General features: G+C 37.6%; 2 protein-coding genes and 1 non-coding gene across 3 annotated transcripts in view; 1 reads left to right on the plus strand and 2 right to left on the minus strand.

The window, feature by feature from the left end:
* LOC147845203 (uncharacterized) overlaps window positions 1–25348 on the minus strand; it is a 449333-nt gene that overhangs the window by 177094 nt on the left and 246891 nt on the right. The gene's annotated exons all lie outside the window — the stretch shown is intronic.
* Window positions 100–15707, minus strand: si:dkey-16p6.1. Its single transcript, NM_001444903.1, has 11 exons — window positions 15627–15707; window positions 15007–15057; window positions 13857–13961; window positions 11726–13621; window positions 10519–10692; window positions 10174–10347; window positions 9814–9987; window positions 9519–9692; window positions 5185–5358; window positions 3756–3802; window positions 100–3121 (listed from the first exon to the last, which is right to left on the minus strand). The coding sequence occupies exons 2-11, from the start codon at window positions 15048–15050 to the stop codon at window positions 2595–2597; spliced, it is 3489 nt and encodes a 1162-aa protein (NP_001431832.1). The 5' UTR covers window positions 15051–15057; window positions 15627–15707; the 3' UTR covers window positions 100–2594.
* trnal-aag (transfer RNA leucine (anticodon AAG)) lies at window positions 24415–24496 on the plus strand. Its single transcript has one exon. It is a non-coding gene; the product is annotated as a tRNA-Leu (tRNA).

The raw sequence follows: 25348 nt of genomic DNA on the forward strand, positions 1-25348 counted from the left end.
ATCCTGCTTCACTGAAAGTGCTTCCACAATGAGTAAGAGTGTTTGATTTATGCGATGTGTGGAGGAATGATCATCATGAAAATAGACAGCACACTTGGGCACATAGTAAGAATCATTTTATTTCAATGGCAAGGCTTGACAGATTTTACATGTTTCATTTTCAAGAAGATTGTGTCAAAGATTGTAAAATAATTCCTGTTGGGTTTTCAGATCACTCTTCTGTTATTTGTACTATAATTGTTAATTCTGTGGAGATTAGGAGTGCCTATTGGCATTTTCATACGTCCCTTTTAAAAGATTAGACATTTCTGGAAATTTTTTGTTTTGTTGGAGGAATTTTAAAGAAGAAAAACATCTTTATTCTTCACTGCAGCAATGGTGGGATTGTGGCAAGAATCATATTAAACAATTATGCCAAGAATACACTTTTAATGTCACTAAAGGAGTTCCTGAATCCATGAAGAAACTAGAGGATGAACTAACAGACCTGTTTAACACAACAGCAGCGACAAGCAGAGATCAATCTTAAACCCGGAAATCAAACACAGATTTGCTGGCTGATCTTTGAGGAGTGAAAGCACAAGGAGCATTCATTCATTCAGGTTTAATAAACATTACACAAATGGAGGCTCCTTCTAAGCTTTATTAGTCTCGAACAGAAAAATGGCCAAAGTGGAATTATTCATTCGCTAAACAATAATGCAGGAGAGGAACTTTATAATCCAGTGACATACGTAAACATGCTGTTTCCTTTTATTCACAATTATACAGATCATATAGAAGTTAAAGATCTCCCAAACACTGATGAAGACTCTAATGCCATGCTTGAGCTCTCATTGTCACAGAGTGAATTATACACAGCGGTAATGAGTATGGGAAGTGGAAAGACTCCAGCTATTGATGAATCCCAGTAGATTTCTGTAAATCTTTGTGGTCTGTGATTGGTGATGATGATCTTTTGGTTCTTGATGACAGTTTGAATAAAGGTTTACTCCCATTAAGCTGCAGAAGAGCTGTAATTACTGTGTTCCCAATAAAGGAGACTTGCAAAGAAGAAGCAACTGGAGACCAGCATCACTTTACTGCACCCATTATAAAATACTGTCAAAGGCATCAGCTACACGATTGAGTAAGGTAATAGGTCAAGTAATACACCAAGATCAACAGTATTGTATAGCGAATAGATCAGTTTTTGACAATATTTATTTGGTTAGAGATGTTTTAGAAGTAATTGGGTATTAATTGTGGACTGATCTCTTTAGAGCAAGAGAAAGCGTTTGACCGTATACAACATGAATATTTAATAACGCTTTTAGAAATGTTTGGTTTGAGCCCAGCTTCTGTAAATATGATCAATGTTTTGTACAGAGACATTCAAAGTGTATTAAAAGTCAACGGTGGTCTGAGTGCTGCTTTTACAGTACAGAGAGGAGTTAGACAGGGATGTGCTGTGTCGGGGATGTTGTACACACTGGCTATCCAACCTTTGCTGTATAAACTAAGCTCTGAGATAAAGGGTGTGTGTGTTCTTCATTGTAATGTTTCTTTGCATCTTTCTGCTCATGCTGATGATGTTGTTGTTTCATATCGAATGCGGAAGATATTCAGAAACTGGATTTTATTGTAAGTGATTTTCAGAAGATATCCTCTGCTAAAGTCAACTGGGGAAAGAGTGAAGCCCTGCTTGTGGGTAGCTTAAGCGGTGTCCCTCCCAAGTTACCTGGAGGTTTGACATGGAAGAAAGGTGGCTTGAAATACCTCGGGTGAAGATGACTGTGTTCAGAAGAACTGGAATGGTACGCTTGAGAAAATCCAAAGACTTCTACAAAAATGAAAATGTTTTTTTTCCCCAGTTATCGTATAGAGGCCGCACACTTATAGTTAACAACTTGGTGGATCCTCTATATTGCACAAGCTGGCGTGTGGAGACCCCCCTATTGGTTTACTACCTAATCTTCAAAGAGAGATGGTCAATTTTTTTCTGGGACAACCTACATTGGATCCCTCAAAGTGTTATCTTCTTACCAAGAGATGAAGGAGGTCAAGGCTTGGTTGATCTTGTGAGTAGAGAAGGAGCGTATAGACTGCAGTTCATCCAGAGACTATTGTTTGGGCCCAAGAGTCTTGAAGAGCCGGTGGTTTTGGGGGCCGCTTAGATGTGTCAGGAGATGACACTCCAGGATTGATGGACATATTAGTATTACAAAAAAATGCTACAATTGAGAGACATTTTTGACAAAGCAGGCACTGGACTGAGTGAATCTTGCTAAATGTATGGGAATAGGATCAGTAAGGTTTGCACAGAAACTCTTAGATAAACTGAGTGTGATGTTGAATGAAAAACACTGCTGGAGAGTTCTAGTCGGGATCTTTTTATCCCAGATGACGAGGAGTTTTCCCTGATATCAGAATTGAAGCTGTTGTTGGAAATGTTGGGGATAATAGTCCATCGCTGTGTTTTAATGAAAGTGCTGATGTTAGTTCAGCCGAAGGTGAAATATTTGACAGAGATATTGTGGAAATAAATAACAAGCACATTTTAAAAGACAGCACTGACACCTGTAGAGGATTCTGGGTAAATCTCTCGTCAGTCTTCAGCTCAGTTTCACTGATGATCCAGGATAAATCCTAAACCCAGGGCAGAGCAGCTCAGTGAATGTGGTCTGGACTGAGTGGATGAGGCTCATTGTGTCTCTATAGATGTTGTAGAAGATCAGAGTTCCTGCACTGTGATCCACAAACACTCCTATTCTCCTGCTGAGCGCCTTCACTGGGAGATCAGTGCGTGTGTTATTGTGTCTGAATGAGGAACTGGAGGAAGAGCAGCTCAAACTCCAGGACTGAGCATTAGATCCAAACCAACACTCAACACCTGTTCCCTTCCTCCTGATGCTCTTATATGACACTGATATAGACACACCATCATCTCCACTCCAGTCAATCTCCCAGTAACAGCGTCCACACACACTCTCTCTGCACAACACCTGATAAACACCATCAAATCTGTCTGGATGATCAGGATACGGCTGATTCTCTCTCACATGCTTCACCTCTCTGTTCTCCTCAGACAGAATGAGTTGAGTGTTTGCTGTGTTTGGATCCAGAGTGAGGAAACAGACATCTGAACACAAGAACACACACATTTATAACCACAGCTATGTGCGTGTGCCTGTGTGTGCGCGCATGTGTGTGAGAGAGAGAAAGAGAGAGAGTGTGTGTGTGTGTGTGTTTGTTAGATTGTATGTGCGCATGCGATTGTATGTGTTCACTGCTGTTTGCGCATGTGTCTGTGTGTGAGAGTGTGTGTGTGTGAGAGAGAAAAAGAGTATGTGTGTGAGACAGACTGTTTGTGTGTGTGTTCATATTTGTTTGCGTGTGTGTCTGTGTGTGTGTGAAAGAGTGTGTGAGAAAGAATATGTGTGTGCGAGTGTGTCTGTGTGTGTTTTTGTGTGAGAGAGAATGTGTATGTGAGTGCGTGTGTCTGTGTGAGAGAGAGTGTGTGTATGTGTGTGTGCGTATGTGAGTGAATGTGTGCATGTGTGTGTGAGAGAGTATGTGCGTACGTGTGTGTGTGTGTGTGTGTGTGTGTGTGAGAGAGAGAGTGTGTGTGTGAGAGTGTGTTTGTGTGTTAGATTGTATGTGGGCATGCGTGTGTTCACTGCTGTTTGCGCATGTGTCTGTGTGTGAGAGTTTGTGTGTGTGTGTGAGTGTGTGAGTGTGTGTGTGTGTGTGTGTGAGTGTGTGTGTAGTCCTACATTTGCGTGGTCCTGCTGTAATCCTCGTGTGTCCTCCATGATCCAGACTGTAAACACACACAGATGGAGAGAATGAGCTGTTTAGTTTCCCCCTCAGCTAATAAGCTAAAGCTAGCACTGAGCTGCTCAGCTACACGCTCCAAACTCTTGAGCTAAAACACACAACACTTGTTGGTTGAGCCGGGATGCACAATGAATGTAACACAGTGCGTTCTTTTCCTCTGCTGTTGGTGAAGCGAGCGCAGATACTGCTCATGTTGATGGAGACACCCTGCTGCAACATTCATTTATTAGTGATCACACTTAGCTTTGCCATCGTTCTTCAGCACATGCAGCCTTTGAGCACATGTTGCAGTCCATCTCTAAACTATGTTCAGATTATTAAAGCTGCTCGCCAGCGCCCAAGTTCCTGAAAGATTAGCAAGTGAAAAATACACATGTGTGCACAGAGAAGAGGAATCCAGATGTTGATTTTAGAACAAGAGTCTGAACATTAATCCAAGTGTCTGATTCCAGAATCTGAATCCATCTTCAATCCCCAACCCTATTCCTGACCTGATATTGTAGGATTCTTCAGCAGAAATGGAGGAAGAAGTTTCTCTGCTCAGCTCAAATGCTGAAACTGTACAGTGTGTCCCGCTTAATGTCACTGTAACTGAGCCAATACACTCCAACATTTACAGAGGAGATTCATTTCACACTCAATGATTTGCTCTTCATAAACACGACTGGAATACTCTACAAGCTGTATCTTCTGTCTTACCTCACCCCATAAAGCCTGATTTATACTTCTGCGTCAAACACCGGCGTATGCTACGGCGCTGACGCATAGCCCTTCGCCGTGGCCATCGCCGTCACTGACGTGCACCTCTCAAAAAATGTAACTACACGTCGCAACGACGCGTAGCATAAGCTCTGTGATTGGTCGGCTTGGTAGCGCTGACGAGTCTGGGCGGGACCGAGAGGCGCGCGAATGGCGCGACGCCGCGCGAGCGATTGTTTACAAGTGTGGAGTCCCGTGAAGGAGCTCCGGATGGAAAGTTTTGTTTTGTGTTTACCTCATAGTTAAAGTTGTTGCACGTCCGCCGGTCCTGCCTCAAAATGAGCGAGTTTGAGCCACTTGTACATCCCGGAAGTGTTCAGGAAATGCAAAAAAGTAGCGAAGAAACTTGACACAGAGGAACATTTACACCTCACTGCCAACTAGCGTTTCGGAAGTGTTAATGCAGACCGGCAGAGACAGCGCGCAGAAGTATAAATGCACAGCCACGCGCGTTGCCTGCGCCGTGGGTTACGCCGGTCACCTGACGCAGAAGTATAAATCAGGCTTAACCCTCACAGAAAACTGAAGCTGATCACAAAAGAGCTTTCTAGTGTCTTTTTAAAGCCATTCAGTGTAAAAGCACAAGGCCAGTGATGCTCCACATACTTGAGTTTGTCCAGTGTGTAGTTTGGATCCTCCAGTTGTTCAGAGAGCAGCTTGACTCCTGAATCTCCTGGATGATTGTAGCTAAGATCCAGCTCTCTCAGGTGTGAGGGGTTTGAAGTCAGAGCTGAAGACAGAAAACCACAGCCTTCCTCTGTCACCATACAGCCAGACAATCTACAAACACAGCAATAGTCCACATCACACAGTTGGACAATCACACATCTCTTTGTGTTGTGAAGATGCTGACTGCTGTTTCTGCTCATGTCAACAGCAGTGATGAACACACACATCCTGATCAGCTCTCCTTATTGATCAAGCCCTTGCATCAGCAAACACACTCACACACTCAACAAGGACTCGACATCATCTGTAGAAGTGTACAGAGCAAAGACTTTGTTCATAATACACCACATCAAGCTGTAAAGTCTGCTGTGAGGAGGAAGAAGACACACTTGAGCTCAGAAGATCATCTTAAAGTCATGTATAAAACACAACAGAAAATGAGCTGATTTCATCATTTATATTGTGATTCTGTTGTGGACTAAAACAAAATGAGCTCAGACAAACACAAACCCGCTCTCTTAATGTGTTTATCACCTGACCCACAGTCACTTTTATTCTGTCAGGAGAGAAACACCTGATCAATATTCACGACTGCTGACTCCCCTTCACATTCAGCCTTTACCAGATATTGTTTTAGATGAGCGAGTAATCAGGATTATTTCAGACACTTTATCATGAGACTTTTATTTGTTTTCAAGAAACTGAAACTGCACAAATATGAGAGCAGCTCAAACCTTCAGCAGGACACAAAACAGCTTCACTTTAGCGTTTAACTCTGCTGCTTTCACACCTCGAGATCCACTGTTCTGTTCTGAAACAGGATTAACACTGGTATAATGTTTATTTGTGTTCTTGCTGTGGTTCACTTTCACAAGGAAAGTGATTTTAAATGTTGACACCCACAGACAGAGTCACAAATACAGCGAACTCAGGCACCGTTTGCACTAGTGCATTTTAGTTTGAAAACGGCGTTTTAGGTCAAAAACGATCCGCGTCCACCCTAGCGTTTCTGAACATATCTCCGTTCACACTACGCCACCAAAACCGTACATCACATGACCATTCGTGTACTCTGGGCATGCGCATTCTAGTATAAACAGGAAGCATGTGTCTCGCTCGGCATTTGGTTATTGGTAGTCAACAAACGCCGGTTGAACAATAAACGCGAAGCCAAAAAGCAAGAGAGGTGTTTTTGTGGACAGACGACGAGGTCGAGTTGTTACTAAACGTAACAAATGAATAACTGCACAATGCCGCCTAAAACAGACAATAGTGCAAACAACGCTCCCATTTCTGTTTCCATGTTGTTGTTTACATTGAAAGGCTGGTCTGTTGTCTTCCGGTAGCGTTAAAGCCATGTGTTCTAGTCATGTAATAGGGGCTTGATGAATAAGGGAAGGATGAACAATGACACAAAAGCCCCAATCAGGTAGCAAATCTCAGCAGCCACACCTCCGTTTTCAAATGTGTCCGTTTTCCCCCATCCACACTGAGACGGAACAGCAGCATTTTAGAATGAAAATGGCCTCTCCAGCGTTTTTAAAACGCTCCGTTTTCAGCGCTCAAAAACTCCGGCATAGTGTGTAACCTTAGCAAAACTTATGCGTTTTAAAACGAAAACGCATTAGTGTAAACAGGGCCTAAGACTGCAACTATTTTTAAAATATATATTAAAAGGTCTTCAAATATGATTATGATTTAAATCTGATTTATTCTTGTTTTTAAAGCGTTTGTCATTACGGTACTTCAGTGTCTCCGACTCGTTTAGAAAATTTTAATTAAATGCTGGATTAATGCACAAGAGATTTTGGCGAACACGTTTTACACCATTTTAAAAATATATTTTATGTGCGGCTGTATAAGTCACATACAGTATAATGGAGGACAGCCCATTCTGAAAACCAAGACTTTCCTCCATTTCTCAGTCAATATAGGCAGTGTATTCTGCTGCATTTAAACAGAACACATTTATTAAACAGATTTATTTGTGACAATCCTATTTTATTCACCAAACACATTCAGAAATTAAAAGATAATACAATTAAATTCGGACAAAATATTGCAAACAAACCCTAAAAAATTTCAGCTAAATTCTTCCATTGTTTTGCTTTTCTTGATTTTTCCTCTTTTTTTAATTTTGTATTTAATATTTTTCTATAACATATACATTTGAGTGTACTAGTTTTTGGACTGTTATCATAAGTTATTTTGTTAGATGAGCTCCAGATTTGGCTAATCTTTTGTTTATCCACAAATATAATATTAAAGAGCTTCCTATTAAAATATGAATGTAAAAGAGAGATTAGTGAGGGGTGTACTTATATATGCTGAGCACTGTATATTGTTCACCCAGAGTGTTTACATGGTCACACAGCAGTAATACAACAAGCATTGAGTTTGGGCTAGCTTCTGCAGATGGACATTGCTGTACACTGCCCTTGATGGGTGAGTGGGGGAGTGTCTGTTGTCTCTCAGGTGTGAATTATTCATGAGCATTGTCACTCACACATACAGCTGACATCACCCAAAACAAACTTAAAAAAACGTAGATCATTGTAATGTTTTCTCTGAATAAGAGAACAGAATAATTTTCACATAATTGTGCAGTAAATATTCTAGTCTACAAGACTGCTTACTCTAAAGTCTTGTTCAGGCACATTCAGTGTTTTTTTTGCAGGGCTGGATTAACCAATGGGCCTTATAGGCACAGGCCCAGGGGCCCATGCGCACTAGGGGCCCCTGCAAGAGGAGAGAAAAAAAGACAATTTCGGAGTGTCTTTTTTGGCTAATTGCAAATAGCGCATGTAGTTGGAATAAGCTATTCAGGGTTTACGCCCATCGATGCCTGATTGATAGAGACAAGATGAGTAAAGAGTTGCTGAACAGTACAGCCACAGTGGCGCACCTTGTAAGGCGCACAGTTCCATTTTTTGACGCGATTAATTATAAACTCGATTCGAATCCACCATCAGATGAACTCGTGCTACTTTTTTTTCTCCCCATTACATATCAGATTGGAAATATATTTATTTTTAACAGGAAGGAAGCATTTTTTTTAAATAACGCAAATGTGATATAAAGTCACAAGTGTCTTGTGGGTATTTAATAATGTTTAGCCTTATAGGTGCCTCCTTCTCTGCAAAAACTATATTGCTCAGATAACTGTATTTCCTCTGAGCAAAAAAATCGCGATCACATATTAATATTATTATTATATTTAAACTGCTTTTTTTCTTTAACTAAACAGAATACTGTAATTGGTCAAGCGCGGAAACGTCAGTTTTGTAACAACCCGCACTAAACTGAGCGGACTGTAGTGTAACGTTAGTATTGGTCATAGATCAAAAATGAGTGGACAAGTGGATTTAGCAAACGCGAGAGAAAGAGGAGGCATCTTTATTGAGGCATTTTCCATACACACCATCTTTAAACAGCCCCTTGATCAGGAGAATGAGGGTACAGAAGAAGACGTTATGGTAACTTTAAATGATGAGTAGCTAGCATAAACCAGGCGGAGGAGGCTAATGGCAGCGCAGCGCGGACTGGATTCATCGTGTGAGATAAAGACAGAAAAGGAGAGAGAGAGGGAGAGAGAGAGAGAAAGGCCCAGAATATATATATTTATAGTTTTATTAGTATTTTTATTCAATGCTTTGAAAAATAAGTTAAATCTTTGTAGACTATAAATACATATGTACTATATATCATTTATTTAAATATGTGGGCAACAAATTATAGATTCATTTTATTTAAAAATTATTATATTATTCTTATTTTTTAAATTCAACTATAGGGGTGCGGCCAGTTAGGGTGCCTTACAAGACAATGTGCCCAGGGGCCCCTGAGTTCCTAATCCGGGCCTGGGTTTTTGGGTCTTATTTCAGCTACATTTGTTTCTCCAAAACCTACTAACCACACATAATATTTATTTCTAAAACACAAGCATGTACATCAATATCTCTCACATATTATTGTAGCTCAGTTTGTGTTGAATACAAATAAAACACATGTTGGCCAGTTCTGTGTAATAAGTAGCTGAAATCAGCACAGATGTCAGGGCATGTCAAAACATCTCAGGGGTCCCAAAATCACCTCAAACCCCTGAGGGTTAACTACAGGTATAGTATGGGCAGTGTGAAACATAATCACTGATAAACCAGAATTCCTGTTATCTGGGGTTTAGTAACACCCAGGGTTAACATGTTCAAGCATAAAGAGCTCTAATATGAAGCTGTCTGACTGTAGTTATTGTAGAGTGGAGAATCATTTACCTCAGTGTGTCCAGTTTACAGTCCACAGTCTTCAGTCCATCAGAGAGAAGCTTCACTCCTGAATCCTGCAGGTCATTGTTACTCAGGTCCAGCTCTCTCAGCACACAGTTTGAGGATTGTAGAGCTAAAGACAAACTCTCACAGCACTGAACAGTGAGATTACACATGGCCAATCTGAGAAAGAAGAACACATTACTAAAACCACACTGTTAATGTGATCTGTCTTATATAACAAAACAAAAAAAAATCAATCAATCAATCAATCAATCAATCAATAAGGTGTTTAAACTCAGACCTCAGTGTCTCCAGTTTACAGTGTTGAATCTTCATTCCATCAGAGAGCTTCTTCACTCCTGAATCCTGCAGGTCATTGTTACTCAGGTCCAGCTCTCTCAGCACACAGTTTGAGGATTGCAGAGCTGAAGACAAACTCTTACAGGACCGAACAGTAAGTTTACACCACTGTAGCCTGTGTAGAGGACAAACACAATATTTACTACAGGTATAATATGAGCAGTGTGAAACATAATTACTGATAAACCAGAATTCCTGTTATCTGGGGTTTAGTATCACCCAGGGTTAACATGTTCAAGCATGAAGAGCTCTAATATGATACTGTCTTACTGTAGTTATTGTAGAGTGGAGAATCATTTACCTCAGTGTCTCCAGTTTACAGTGTTGACTCTTCAGTCCATCAGAGAGAAGCTTCACTCCTGAATCCGGCAGGTCATTGTTACTCAGGTCCAGCTCTCTCAGGACACAGTTTGAGGATTGTAGAGCTGAAGACAAACTCTCACAAGAATCGGCAGTGAGTTTACATGTCATCAGTCTGAGAAAGAGCACAAATGACTAAAAACACACTGTTAATGTGATCTGTCTGATGTAACAAAACAAAAAAAATCAATCGATCGATCAATCAATCAATCAATCAATCAATCAATCAATCAATCAATCAATCAATTAATCAATCAATCAATCAATCAGGTGTTTGAACTCAGACCTTAGTGTCTCCAGTTTACAGTGTTGACTCTTCAGTCCATCAGAGAGAAGCTTAACTGCTGAATCCTGCAGGTCATTGTTACTCAGGTCCAGCTCTCTCAGCACACAGTTTGAGGATTGTAGAGCTGAAGACAAACTCTCACAGCACTGAACAGTGAGTTCACAGCGCTGTAGTCTGTGTAGAGGACAAAGAGCAACACAATCAGCAGTAAGAAATGAGCAGTGTTGAGTGTTCATGAGTCCAGTCTACAGTGATAAAAGTAACACTGGAAATAAACTATATACATATACTGCTCAAACAATAAAGGGAACACTAAAATAAAACATCCTAGATCTGAATGAATGAAATATTCTTATTAAATACTTTGTTCTTTACACAGTTAAATGTGCTGACAACAAAATCACACAGACATGATCACTGGAAATCAAATGTATTAACCCATGGAGGACTGGATTTGGAGTCAGACTCAAAACTGTAGTGAACTGCAAGAATTGCTGACACACTCCAGACACATGGGCATTTTCAGAACAAGAATATTATTTCATTTAAATCTGCTCTTTTTATTGATTGATTTATTTAAACTACATTAAACTAAACTAAACCTGTATTTCCCCATTCACGTGACTGTAATGAATTATTGAACAGATTATTAATAACTAATCAGAGAGCATTTTACTGAGCTTAGTGTAAAGTTGAGTGTGTAGGCCTACAGTAAATGTAATATTACAGGCATGTCTGCAGCGAGACAGCAATACTGTGTCTAAAATTACACTATTTCTCTGATCAAAAAACAAACACAATTATCCAAGAGCAACACTGTGTTAGATTTGAGCAAATACACATCAACAAATGTCCCATTCAGCTGGAGGAGCACAGGGATTTACAGGGATTTGAGTTATTTTCCAGGATAAACTGTAAAGCAAATGAAGTAGATTATTAAATAAGTACAAATGTTGTTTGTGTGAGTAAAAAGTCAAAAAAAGTTTGTTAAATACGTTTAGAAATGCTGAAATAAATGAGCAAATAAGGAAACAGAACACTGCCGCCGCGTCCCCATGCAGTAATATGGTGTATCAGCGATCTCACAGGGGGACGATATGGCCAGCTAAAGATTCTCTGTTAAAGCAGGGCAGTGATTCACTAAACTGATCTGAGTCTTCAGTGCAGACTGATGTGTGTCTTCTGTGATCAATCAATGAATACTCACAGAGCTCTTCTGCAGTTTCTCACAGCTGCTATCAGTCTCCGTCTTCCCACATCTGATGTGTTGAATTTATTAGAGTCTAACTCATCCAGCGGCTCCTCTGACATCTCAATCATGTAGGAGATTGTTGAGCAGTGAGCAGGAGTGAGTTCCTCCTCTGAGTGTTTGTCTGATTTCACAAACTCCTGAATCTCTCTGGCCAGAGTCTGATCTTTCACCTCCAGCAGACAGAGGAACAGATTGATGGATCTTTCAGCTGAGAGATGTTTACCTCTCTTGATCTCGTCTTTAATGTACTGTGTGATTCTCCTGATGTTCTCTGAGCTCTCCTCCGTGTGTGTCAGCAGATTCTGGAAGAGTCTCTGATTGGAATCCAGTGAGACGCCCAGCAGAAACCGCAAGAACAGATCCAGATGACCATTACTACTCCAGACAGCTTTAACTACTGCTGAACTGAGCAGATCATACAGAGACTTCTCAGAGCTGGACTGTAGATATTGATTATATGAATATTCACTGTCATAAATCACCCTCAGCGGTTCTCTGTTCTCTGTTAAATGGCAGTAAAACACAAAGAAAGCAGCCAGAAACTCCTGAAAGCTGAGATGGATGAAGCTGTAGACTTTCCTCTGATAAATCACAGATTCCTCCTTGAAGATCTCAGTGCAGATCCCAGAATACACTGAGGCGTTAGTGACGTCTATGCTGCTCTCAATCAGGTCCTCCTCATAGAACATCACATTGCCCTTCATCAGCTGTCTGAAAGCCACTTCAGCAAGTTTGAGGATCACTCCTCTGTTGGACTGCAGGAGTTTCTCAGGATCTCTCTCTTCATACTTCTGCTTCCTCATGTTGATCTGAATCAGCAGGAAGTGGATGTACATCTCAGTCAGAGTTTGAGGGATTTCTGCACTCACATCTTCTTCCAGGAGCTTCTGAAGCACAGTGGAGGAGATCCAGCAGAAGACGGGTATGTGGCACATGATCTGGAGGCTTCTTGCTCTTCTGATGTGGGATATGATTCTGCTGGCTTGATGCTCGTCGCTGATTCTCTTCCTGAAATATTCCTCCTTCTGAGGCTCAGTGAATCCCTGAATTTCTGTCAGACGCTTGATGTATCTGGAGGGGATCTGATGGGCTGCTGCTGGTCTGGAGGTGATCCAGATGAGAGCAGAGGGAAGCAGATCTCCTTTCAGGAGGCTCCACATCAACACAGCCACTGATGAAGATTCAGTCACAGCACAAACTTTCTCCTCATCTGAAAAGTTGAGTGTGATTCTGCTTTCATCCAGACCATCAAAGATGAACACAACTCTACACTGCTCATAAATCTTGGGCTCCAGATCTTCAAGTTCAGGATGAAAGTCCAGCAGAAGTCTGTGAAGACTGTACTGATGATCTCTGATCAAGTTCAGCTCTCGAAATGGAAGCACAAACATGAAATCTACATCCTGATGGTCTTTTCCCTCGGCCCAGTCCAGAATGAACTTCTGCACAGAGACGGTTTTCCCGATTCCAGCGATGCCTTTAGTGAGAACAGTCTTGATCTGGGCTTTCTCCTTCTTGATCTTCTCCTCATGTCCTGCTCCAGCTGAGGCTTTAAAGATGTCATTGCAGTAGACTGGAGTGTGTTGTGAGGGTTTTGTTCTGGCTCTTTTCTCCATCTGCAAAACCTCATGTTCTTCATTCACTCCTTCACTCTCTCCTTCTATGATGTAGAGCTGTGTGTAGATCCTGTTCAGGAGGGTTTGAGTCTCTCCATGGTTGATTCCCTCAAATAATCTCTCATACTTGTTCTTCATGCTGGTTTTGTGCTGCTCTTTGACTCTCTGAAGTTCATCATGTTCTGGTTGGAGTGAATCCTGCTGCAGGTCTCCAGTCTGATCATCTCTATCCACACTGCAGGAACAACAACAACACAAAGATTCAATGAGTGCACCCCATCGTTATGCCTCATGGCTCAAAAAAGATGTAAAAAAAAAAAAAGGGGTGGGGGGGACATCCAAGAAAGCCAACTTTATAGAACACAATTGATTAAAGAGACTCTTTGTAACATATTAAGTATAATAAAAAATGTCCTGATGAATACTGAAATACAGTTCATGTGTGGGCAATAATGTACAACACTAAATACCTTTGGGCAGATGATGGTGTTTTCTCACTGAGTTCTGGTGGCTTATGCATCGACCAGTCACTCTTCAGAGACACAGAGCTGGACACACATGATCCTGATCTCACACTGAACACACCAGAGGAAAAGTAGCATCACAACCTCAAGGTGTTTTTTAATGTGTAAGATAAATAATGAGTAAAATTTCAGATCAATATAGCTATCAGATCATTTATTATACTCTTCTGAAAATGTAAATCCCAGTCCAACACTCCCACGTGTGTGCCTCTGCATTCAAAGTTTTTGATTGAAGTCAACATTTATATTAAATATATTTATGTGGAGTTTACTCACAGCTCTGTGCATTCTCCTGTCACGTTTTTTTTTTCTTCTCTTTTTACATTTTTTGCTAATTCTACAGCAGAATTTATGCAGAATGATTTTGGAAAGTATCGTAATATTGTAACTAAATCATAATCATATTGTAACTAAAAACTTAATATATGAAATCAAAATAAAAACTTTTAAAGTCTTATTTAGGTTTACAATGCTAATCCATTTAGATCCACATAAATATAAAATATGACTGTACAAACTATTGTAAATAAATCACATGAACATTTTTTATATTAGTCAATAACATTACTAAAATTAATTTATAAACTGAATATCATAAATTTACTCACATTTACGCTAGTAAATAAATAAGACTCAGTGGTGGGCTAAAAACCTGCATATTTCTGTACACAGTACTATTAACAAAAACATATGATACGTTTTTTTATACCAAGTTTTTACGTAAATATAAATAAATCACAAGGCGCAAGAGGTGAACAGTGTGATTAGTTGCTTTTTTTCAGATCAGTGCAAATGTAATTTTCATGTTTTGTGTTAAAATAGCACATCCGTTTGCACCACTTTGTGGACTCATAGGTGTTACGGTCTATAAAGGAGGTGTGTTAAGGCTATTGTGAAGAACTGAAATAGACCGCACCATTGAGCACAGATCAAGCTGTCTGTAATCTAGAATGATCTAAACACATTTGCTGAAGCTGTAAAATGAAGCTTTGTCCATCATTTGATCAGGCAATAGCAACACAAATAAGTGCATTGTTGTTGGTCTTTGTTCTTCAGTGAAAGTGTTGAAATAATGGTGTGTAAACAGAGTCAATACCTGTGTTTCTCTGAGAGAGAGTTCTTTACTCGCTCCTCTGCCATACTGCAGCTAAAACACCAACGCAGACATTAGCAGAGCTTTGAGGAAACAATCATACACACACACACAGGTTTAACCCTGATCTGACATCCCAGTTGTTTCACATTTGATTTAAGGTAAATACATGTTATATAGAGTTTATCAAGAGAACTTCAGGTTCAGCCAATTGTTGATTTAGTGAGAGGCTCTTTGAGGATCTCTACGTAAGAGGCTATTTGGTTAATGAGTTACTCTGACGGTCAAAGGTTAAATGCAGTGTTGTTTAAGGATCGTCAGCTTGTTGTTTTCAGCAGCTTTTCTTCCTGTTCAACTGAAGGTCGTGACTCTGAATGTTTAGAGTTATATTTAATGCTGAATTATTGGAAACTATTGAGTCAGTCTGATATAGAAGAGAACAAACACTGTAAAGGGATTAAAAATAAAGCTTTTAGACACATGTTTAAATGAGCGTGTTTGACTCAGTGTTTAATCTGTGTTTGAGGATTTGATCTTCAGGTTCAGACATTTAAATCACACTCACACATATAAACCCTTCATCATCTCCACAAATCAGCGTAATGTAGAAGTGTTAAACTCACATGCAGAAGTACAGACGCTCTTGTGCAGCAGGAACACAATCTGAGCTCTTTCACTCTTTCACTTCACTAAAACACACCTGTGTGATCTACAGGTAGATCCTGAAATATTACTGGCTCCACTGAGTGACACTTACATGAATATTCATGAGATTCTCCTGACTGTGGGCGTGTCCTCGAGACAACACACAAACCACTGGAGCTGAAGATATCTGTGCAGTTTCTCTGAGCACGAGTGTGTTGAAGGAATATAAAAAAGTATAATATAGTATATATATATATATATATATATATATATATATATATATATATATATATATATATATATATATATAGTTTAACATAATATATATGGAGGTATATGAGAATAGAGAAAAAGGTATTTGAAATTAAAATCCAAGAGGTCTCTGAAAAATATTTAAAGCAGTATTGGACTAATAAAATAAGATTACAGATGGAAATGGAAAAGAGTTCACCCCTTACATATCTCTCTGATGAATTATTACTTTCTATCAGATGCTGTTCAATAATATAAGTGTGTTTATACATTAGATTAATCAGGACTGAAGCCAAAACAGTTTTAAATTTAGCTGAAATGTTCATTCATTCATTTTCTTTTTCGCCCTAGTCCCTGATTTTTATCAAGGGTCACCACAGCGGTATGAACCGTCTACTTACCGGAGCAACTAGAGGAAACCTACGCCAACACTGGAAGAACATGCAAACTCCACACAGAAACACCAACTGACCCAGCTAATGCTCGAGCCAGTTACCTTCTAGCTGTGAGGCGACTGTGGTATCCACTGAGCCACCGTGTCTCCCTAGTCCTTGCAGTTTGTATATTGTTTATTGTTTGCAGCTCCTCATTTGAGTTTAACTGTATTATCTGTCTATTAGTGAAGGTGTTTGGTGATCACTCTCCTATTTAATCAATATATCTGTTAATCTGTCTTTATTCACATAGATTATAATACATAGTTAAGGCAGTGTGTTTATTGATGCTGTGGTTGTATATAGAGTAGTCAGTGTTTGAAATGGTTGTAAAAGCTTGTCTAAATTGTCGTAAGATGAGAACAGGACAGCTTTAATTAAATGTTTTGATTATATAATGATCACTCATTTACAGATGTTTGACGCCCTTTTTTGTCGTCATTTCTCAAAATGTTCAGAACAATACGATAATAAGTCAGTGTGAGTTTTCTGCTTGTTAAAGTAGAGTAAAACAGAAACACAGCTCATTTTCCTCTAGTCATCCTTTAACCAGCTGATGAGACATGCACTGTTTTAAATGGCTTTTATTTCCTTTATTAAGAAAGGATTCTGTAGATATCTGAACACAACTTCTGGGAAAACATAATGTTTCATTAAACTATTGCTGTGGGAAGAAAACAAATATGCAAAAAGGCTTTTTCTAATATAAATGTTATTATATATGATTTATCCTTGATATTTAGATCTGCAGGAGAACAAGATTCATGATTATTCATCTTTTTGATTATTTATCCCTCTTGATAAGATAAAATAGTTTTGTAAAAAACACAATAAATGAATCTGAATATATTATTTAAATGCACGGATGTCGTGTGCAGAGGTAAACTGGGTTCATTTAGGGTTTATAGTAACACTTATGATATTTTCCTTATCAAGATATTCTTCATTATTAAAATAATATTTTATTCTTTTTAATGCTTGTGAACGACTAAACCACAATCTGTGGAGACACTTTTAGATGTAGTGAGAAGACTATTGTTTTTTTTTTTGTGTCTAGTGTTCTTTGCAATTGTATATTGTTTTTTTTAGTTTCTAGTGTTCTTTGTCATGCAAAAACATATATATTGTTTCACAGTCGATATAACAACAGACTAATATTAGTGAATCAATTATTTGATAATGAAGGAACATTATTTACACTTACAGAATTTATCACAAGATACACAATTCCTCCATTACAGGAGTTTACGATAGTGACTGGGGCAATACCTGCTGGTCTACACATGCTGTACAAAAGCAGTGTATGTACATCAGCACTTTCTGTTTGTCCTCCTAAACCTGACCAGACCTCAATCAGTATCTGTTTCTCTGGATTTAAGCTTCTGACTTCATAAAGTTTATACCATTAAAAAAATGTCTGTGTAAAACTGATATTGAGTCTGAATGCTGTTTTTGTGAAAGCTTTAATGAAGTTATTTTTACATTGATTCTGTTTTTGCCAATATACTCCACTTTTTTGGATTAATGTTGAAGCTTTTATTGCTCATTAAATTTTAACATCATTTTCCTTATATTATGAACATGTGATTTTGGGTTTTTATGTTGAGCATCGCTCTTTAAAAGATGCTGGTTATAGTATAAACTTTATTATAATATTATGTAAACTTCACATACATAAATACAAGTTTAGGAAAAGCAAAACCTCTCTTCATGATGCTAGAAAAAGAGATTCAAATGAATATAAAAGTGATTTCTAAGTCTAAAAATAGAAAGCAAGTAAAACAGTCAACATACGATCTTCCTGTAACATATGTGCATAAAAATGTGTGTTTATGTGCATTTCCTGTAGTAAAAGCGCACTTAATAACTCTTGGTGATAACTAAAATTAGAAAAATGTGTGTAATATATTTGTATGTAATTTAATAATCATATACCCTCTCCTCTGTTGATTTTGTTGTGTAAGAAAACTACATGCTGGTTCTTGTTAATAAAAAAATAGTGTTGTGGTAAAAGCAGTGTGTGTGTGTGTGTGCGTGTGTGTGTGCGAGAAGGTTCCAGAATACACAGCCAGTCTTGAACAGAGAGCTTGAGTTCAGTCTTTCTGCTCATCAGGTCGGTCATAACTCTACACTCAGTGTCTGAATCTTCCTCAGCACATCAGCTTTCACATCGCTATAACTGATGCGTTTTAGAAACATAGCTATAACAGTCAGAGAAACATTTGCTGATCTCCATGATGGTGAGTTCAAATTAAATATTTTTAATAAAAAATATATAAACCTCTGTTCATTGTCAAATATTCTTACAGAAATGAAGTCTAACTGTAATCAGTGAAGCTGCTAATGCTGTTATTTAATTGAGTTGTTTAATCCTCTGTTTTAATTCAGTTGGTTTGGTGTGAGGCTGTGTCTGTAGTTTTATTTCTTCCTTCAATTTCTTATTCCTTCAGTGATTGTGCTTGTTAACAGCAGGTGTTCAACAGCAGGTGTCTGAATTCACTTATTTGTGGTCATTCACTCTGTCCAGTGGACTGAACTAATTGACTAGTTTAAGGGCCAGGTGAATGAGGGTGTGGCGAGATCAGACACTCTGATTAGTTTCTTAAAAACAGGGGTTTTCTACAAAGGAAGATACCTGTTACTCTGTATGACAAGGAGGCAAATCAGCTTCTAACGCCGAGAGGGTTATTTTACCTTTATCTAACTCTAGAATTTTAACACTTTACTCTGAATTACCACAACACTTGAAATTTAACACCAATGAATTTGCTGTGTATATTCAAGATAGTGAAATCATCCAAAAGCTGGTGGACTGGGGAGTTTCTCCAATTCTCCCACTGAGAAGAAGATATCATCCAGGAACAACTGTGGCTGATGGAACAAGGTTTATGGAAATTTCCAAAAGAAGTTATGAGTCTTCCTTACAATGTAAAGTTTGATACAGAGGAAGGACCAAAATATTTTAGAGTCATACATGATCAGCAGATAAAAACATGCAGATTATGTGGAAGTGCTGAGCATGAAAAAAAAGACTGCCCACAATTTGTGTGTAGAGAATGTCTGGAGCAGGGGCATTTTGCGCGGGACTGTAAAGCCCCACGGTGCCAAGGCTGCAAAAAGACAATATTGTGGTGCAGATGTGAATCGGATGAGGAAGAGACTGGAGTTATGGAAACAAATAAACAAATGGAGAAATCAAGCAATGAAGAACGGGAAGAGGAAGTACAGGAATTACCACCGGATGATTTGAATGAACAAGAAGAGGAGCAGGCCATGAGTGAAGAGGATGAAGGAGATACAGCAGAGACTGAGACACAACATCTAATGAAAGACGATGGACAGGACATGGAAGAAGAACAAGGAGCAGCAGGTGAAAATACAGAAAGCAGAATTAAGGAAGAGGTAAGCGATGATGATGATAATGAAGAAATAAATATTGGGACTAAAGACAGAACAATAGACAGCATAAACAGAAGACGCAGAAAAACTGTACAATTAAATATTCAGCAAGTGCTTAAGAAACAGAAATTACGAAAGGAAGCAAAAGCAAAACTAAAAACTGACAGAACTGATCTAAGATTTTAGATCATAAAAAAGACCACAAATGATTGATGATTTGTTTCATTTGGATTTTCTTGTGTTTGGATGGCTTGTTTTCTTTTATATTTCTAATGAACAACTTATGTTTGGTTTCAATTAATGTAAGAGGGCTGTCATCCAAAGTGAAGTTTGAAAATGTAATTGCTTTAACAGAAAAATGTGATGTTATATGTATACAAGAGACTGGATGGAATGAAAACATTGTTAATGATTTAAAAAAATGTTGGGATGGGGAAATATTGTATAATAATGACCCAAATAAGAAAAAAGGCATGGCAATATTAATTAGAAGGGGAATAGGATATACATTTGATGTTTTATTTAAAGATAATTATGGAAGGATTTTAACTATTAAAATTATGAATAAGGATGAAGAAATAACAATATGTAACATACATGCTCCAAATGAAGACTTGGAAAGAGTTACTTTTTTTAAAGATCTAAGTGTTTTAATGAGTGGATGGAATAATGTTATTGTTTTAGGAGATTTTAATACTGTTTTAGAAAGAATAGATGTAGATGATCATATGGTGTATAGAGCAGATGTTGGAAGAAGAGAACTGAAAAATATGATTGAAAAACATAAATATGTAGATGTATGGAGAGAGAGAAATAGAGCCAAAAAAGAATACTCAAGAAGGCAGTGGGTGAATACAGTTTTAAAACAAAGCAGATTAGACTATGTTTTATGTACAAGAAATTTAGAATCTTTTATTTCAAATATTTTTTACAAGATTTTTAGCTGTAGTGACCATGATTTTCTGTATGTAATGATGGATTTCAGTGGAGTTGAAAGAGGACCAGGTGTATGGGTGTTTAATACAGAGCTTTTAAAGAATGATTTTTATAAAATTGAAATGGAAAACATTATTATTAATAGTGTAAATGATGAGTTATATGAGGAAGAAATAAGTGTGTGGTGGGACAATGTAAAATTAGAGGCCAAAAGATTTTCAATAGAATGTTCAAAGAAAATGCAGAAAGCCAAAAGAGCTAAAGAAAGACAATTAAACAAAGAATGGGAGAATGAAATGGAAAAGATAACAGAAGGAAATATGGATATTAGGAGAATAGTGATATTAGAAGAGAAACTGAAAAAACTAGAAGAGGAAAAATGTATGGGAGCTAGAATAAGAAGTAAGATGAAAAATACAGTGGAAGGAGAAAGAAGTACAAAGTTCTTTTATGATCTAGAAAAAACACGACAAAAAGCAGATTTGATAAAGAATGTCTCAACAAAAGAGAAAACTGTCAAAGATAAAGAAAGTATTTTAAGAATCGTTAAAGATTTCTATAAAACTTTGTTTAAAGCAAAAGGAGTTCATGAAGAAGATAAGGATTTTTTATTAAATCAAATAAAGGTTAAAGTGAAGAGGATAAAAAACTGTGTGATAGTGATATAACTGAAGATGAGGTCAATGAAGCTATAACACAATTAAGTAATGGGAAAAGCCCTGGTTTAGATGGTTTGTCATCCGAATTTTATAAGACTTTTAAAGATGTTTTAATTCCAATTTTAAAAGATCTTTTTATTGCTATTTTTAAAAAAGGACAGTTGAGTGAGAGTATGAAGAAAGGAATGATTAAAATAATTTATAAAAATAAAGGTGATAAAGATGATTTGCAAAATTATAGACCTTTAAGTATGCTTAATACAGATTATAAAATATTAGCAAAGATTTTAGCAAACAGACTTAAAAAGGTAGTTCCCACTGTTATTACTACTAACCAGGCTTATGGTGTTATAGGTAGAGATATAGCAGACACAGTAACAAGCATCAGAGATTTAATCTGGTACATAAAATAAAAAAATGATGAAGGATTTTTATTCAGCATAGATCTAGAAAAGGCTTTTGATAGAGTTGAGCATAGCTATTTATTTGACATAATACAGAAATTTGGCTTTGGTGAGAATTTTATTAAGTGGATAAAATGTTTTTATACAGATATTTTTAGTTGTTTTAAAATAAATGGATTTTTAACCGACTACATTGAGATTTCTAGATCTATAAGACAAGGATGTCCTTTATCAGCGTTATTATACACATTAGTTGCTGAACCATTAGGCTTAGCTATAAATGGAGAAAAGGAAATTAAAGGGTTTAAAATAGAAATCAATAGAACAGAACAGAAGATTTTTCAGTATGCTGATGATACCACTCTATTTTTAAAAGATTTTAAAAGTGTTGGAAAAGCTATGGAAATATTTGATAAATATTGTCGAGGATCGGGAGCAAAAGTAAATAAAGAAAAAACTGAATATATGAAGATGGGAAAAGTAGACGTTCCACAAGGAAATTGGGAATATAAAGAACAAAAAAATTACATAAAGATCTTAGGCATTACACTGGGATATGATGAAATTAAAACTAGAGAAATAATTTGGGATGAACTTATAAATAAAATGGAAAAAAGATTATGTTTTTGGAAACAGAGAGTGTTGTTTTTAAAAGGAAAAGTACTGGTATTAAATTCTCTTTTTCTATCTAAGATGTGGTATGTTTTAAGTGTTGTTAGTCTACCTACGTGGGTGTATAAGAAAATAAAAACTATGATTTTAAAGTTTTTATGGGATGATAAACCATCTAAAATTGCATATAACACTATCATTGGAAAGGTGGATGAGGGAGGACTAGGACTTATAGATCCATGGATAAGAATGAAAAGCATGAGAATTAAAACATTAAAAAAGTTTTTAAAAGAAGACAATATTCCATGGAAAAGCATAATGAGTTATTTTATTAATAAATGTGGACAAATAAGAGATGATTTCTTATGGATGGCATTTAAAGACCGCATGATAGAAAATATTCCTGAGTTTTATAAAGAGTTGTTGAGAACATGGAAATGCTTTTATAATAATATACAAACTGAGATTGAAGGGAGAAAACTTTATTTACAGCAACCCCTATTTTTAAATTAGAACAATAAAAGCAAAAAGCAAATGTTTTATGAGAACTGGTATGCAGTGGGTTTTAGACAAGTAAAAGACATTTTATATGAAATAAAACCTGGGTTTTTACCGACTCAAGCAATAATAGATACACTGGAGGAAATAGATGATGTAGATGATAAAGAAAAAATTGAAGATCAATACAAGAAGTCAAGATTAGCATTACCAGATCACTGGATCAAAACTATTGAAGAGAATGAAAAAGAAACTGAAAATAGAAAAATAAAAGTTTTTTTAAAAATGGATGAAGATAAAATTAGTATCAATGATTGTCCTATCAAGATGTTTTATACATGTTTGTGTAACACTGTGTTTAAAAAACCTAAATCAAGAGAATTTTGGGAAAAGTTATTTGAAAACTTTGATACTTCAAACATATGGAAAAATGTAAGATCAATTTTAAAAAGTCCAGCATTGGAAAACTTTGATTTTATGTTAAGACACAACTGCATAATGACAGAGATCATCTTTAAAAAGATTGGGGTATCACAAGATGATTTGTGTAAAGTGTGTTTGGAAAAAAAGGAAGGTGTGTTACACCTATTTTAAATTGTAAAAAGTTGAGTGATTTTATGAAGATGTTGAAAACAATGGTGTGTAATTTTCTGTATGATGAAAACATTATTTTAGAAGAATGGGATACACTGTTTTTATTTGGTTTTAATGGGAAAACAAAAAATAAGTTTGCTCTTAATTATATGTTGACTCTTGCAAGATTTACAATATGGAAAAGAAGAAATATTATGAAACAAAAGAAAAAAGAAATTCCATTGGTTTTGTTGTATAAACAGATTGTGACTGAGGAAATAATGGTTATATATGACTATTGCAAAATGTATGAAAAGATGGACATTTTTGAAAAATGTATTACAAAAAATAATCCATATATTGTACAAACTTGGACTGGTTTTGAAGTTTTCTTACCTGGAGATTTTTAAATATTTTATCTTTTAAATATTTGTATGTATAAATGTCAAGATTGTTGATGATGTATTTTTTAATAAAGAAAAAAAAAAAAAAAAGCTCGAATCTGCTCAGGAGCAAGTGTCTTTCCCACGATTAGATTGCAGCATCTTAACAAAGTCTGCACTGGAAGTCTCTCTTTGCCATTGCTCCTTTTAGCAAGAGCACCCTATTGAAACAGGAACAGTAAAGATTCACAATTAGAGTAGTAATACTCTATAACTGGATTTGAATATAATAACAACAACAATGTGGTGTCTGCTGTGATGGAATCAGTAACTTTCACTCTTTTGTGAAATAACAGTTACCTTGTAATCAGGTTTAAATGCATTGCAGCTGGCTGCCGTTAGGAGAAGACTTCAAATGCCTTGAGTAGGGCTCAAATAGAGACAGAACTGTGGTTGACAGGAAGGTGGGAGTGCTTCCTAAGCTGGTATTAAGGAGCTCTTTTTCTTTGTGGAGGAGCTCCAGCAAGGCATGGCTAAATTGAATTGATTTCCCAGTGCTGTTGTGCTACTTGAAACAAGTTGGTGTCGAAACTGCTCAGGGAAAGCAGCTTTGAAAGGTAGCGTGGCCGAGCGGTCTAAGGCGCTGGATTAAGGCTCCAGTCTCTTCGGGGGCGTGGGTTCGAATCCCACCGCTGCCAGGCAGACCTTTTAGGATGCTTGAGAATGACCTCTCTGCTTGAGCAAACAGACTTGCGAAGAGATACTGCATGCTTCCGCTCACATCCAAATGTAGACTCCTTGGCCAAAGTTGAAGGGCTTCACTAGGAAGCTCTGCGTCCTCTCTGCTGTTCTGCTTCCGTAAAAATTGGGCAGAAAAGGGACCACTGCATGAATTCATCGAGGGTAGCGTGGCCGAGGGGTCTAAGGCGCTGGATTTAGGCTCCAGTCTCTTCGGGGGCGTGGGTTGAATCCGCTGCCAGATTTGGTTTTAAACACGGCCAAACTGCTTGAGTGTGTGAGCGTTCGCAGTGAACGCTGGAAGTGACAGAGTAAATTTAAGTCGTCAACTAGTCAGTATAATGTGTTCTTTGAAACTCACGGCAGACTCGGTGTGACAGCAACACATCCCCAAGCTCGAATCTGCTCAGGAGCAAGTGTCTTTCCCACAATTAGATTGCAGCATCTTAACAAAGTCTGCACTGGAAGTCTCTCTTTGCCATTGCTCCTTTTAGCAAGAGCACCCTATTGAAACAGGAACAGTAAAGATTCACAATTAGAGTAGTAATACTCTATAACTGGATTTGAATATAATAACAACAACAATGTGGGGTCTGCTTTGATGGAATCAGTAACTTTCACTCTTTTGTGAAATAACAGTTACCTTGTAATCAGGTTTAAATGCATCGCAGCTGGCTGCCGTTAGGAGAAGACTTCAAATGCCTTGAGTAGGGCTCAAATAGAGACAGAACTGTGGTTGACAGGAAGGTGGGAGTGCTTCCTAAGCTGGTATTAAGGAGGTCTCTTTCTTTGTGGAGGAGCTCCAGCTAGGC

This window comes from Danio rerio, chromosome 4, assembly GCF_052040795.2.
Source record: "Danio rerio strain M-AB ecotype USA chromosome 4, GRCz13ab, whole genome shotgun sequence".
NCBI lineage: Eukaryota > Metazoa > Chordata > Actinopteri > Cypriniformes > Danionidae > Danio > Danio rerio.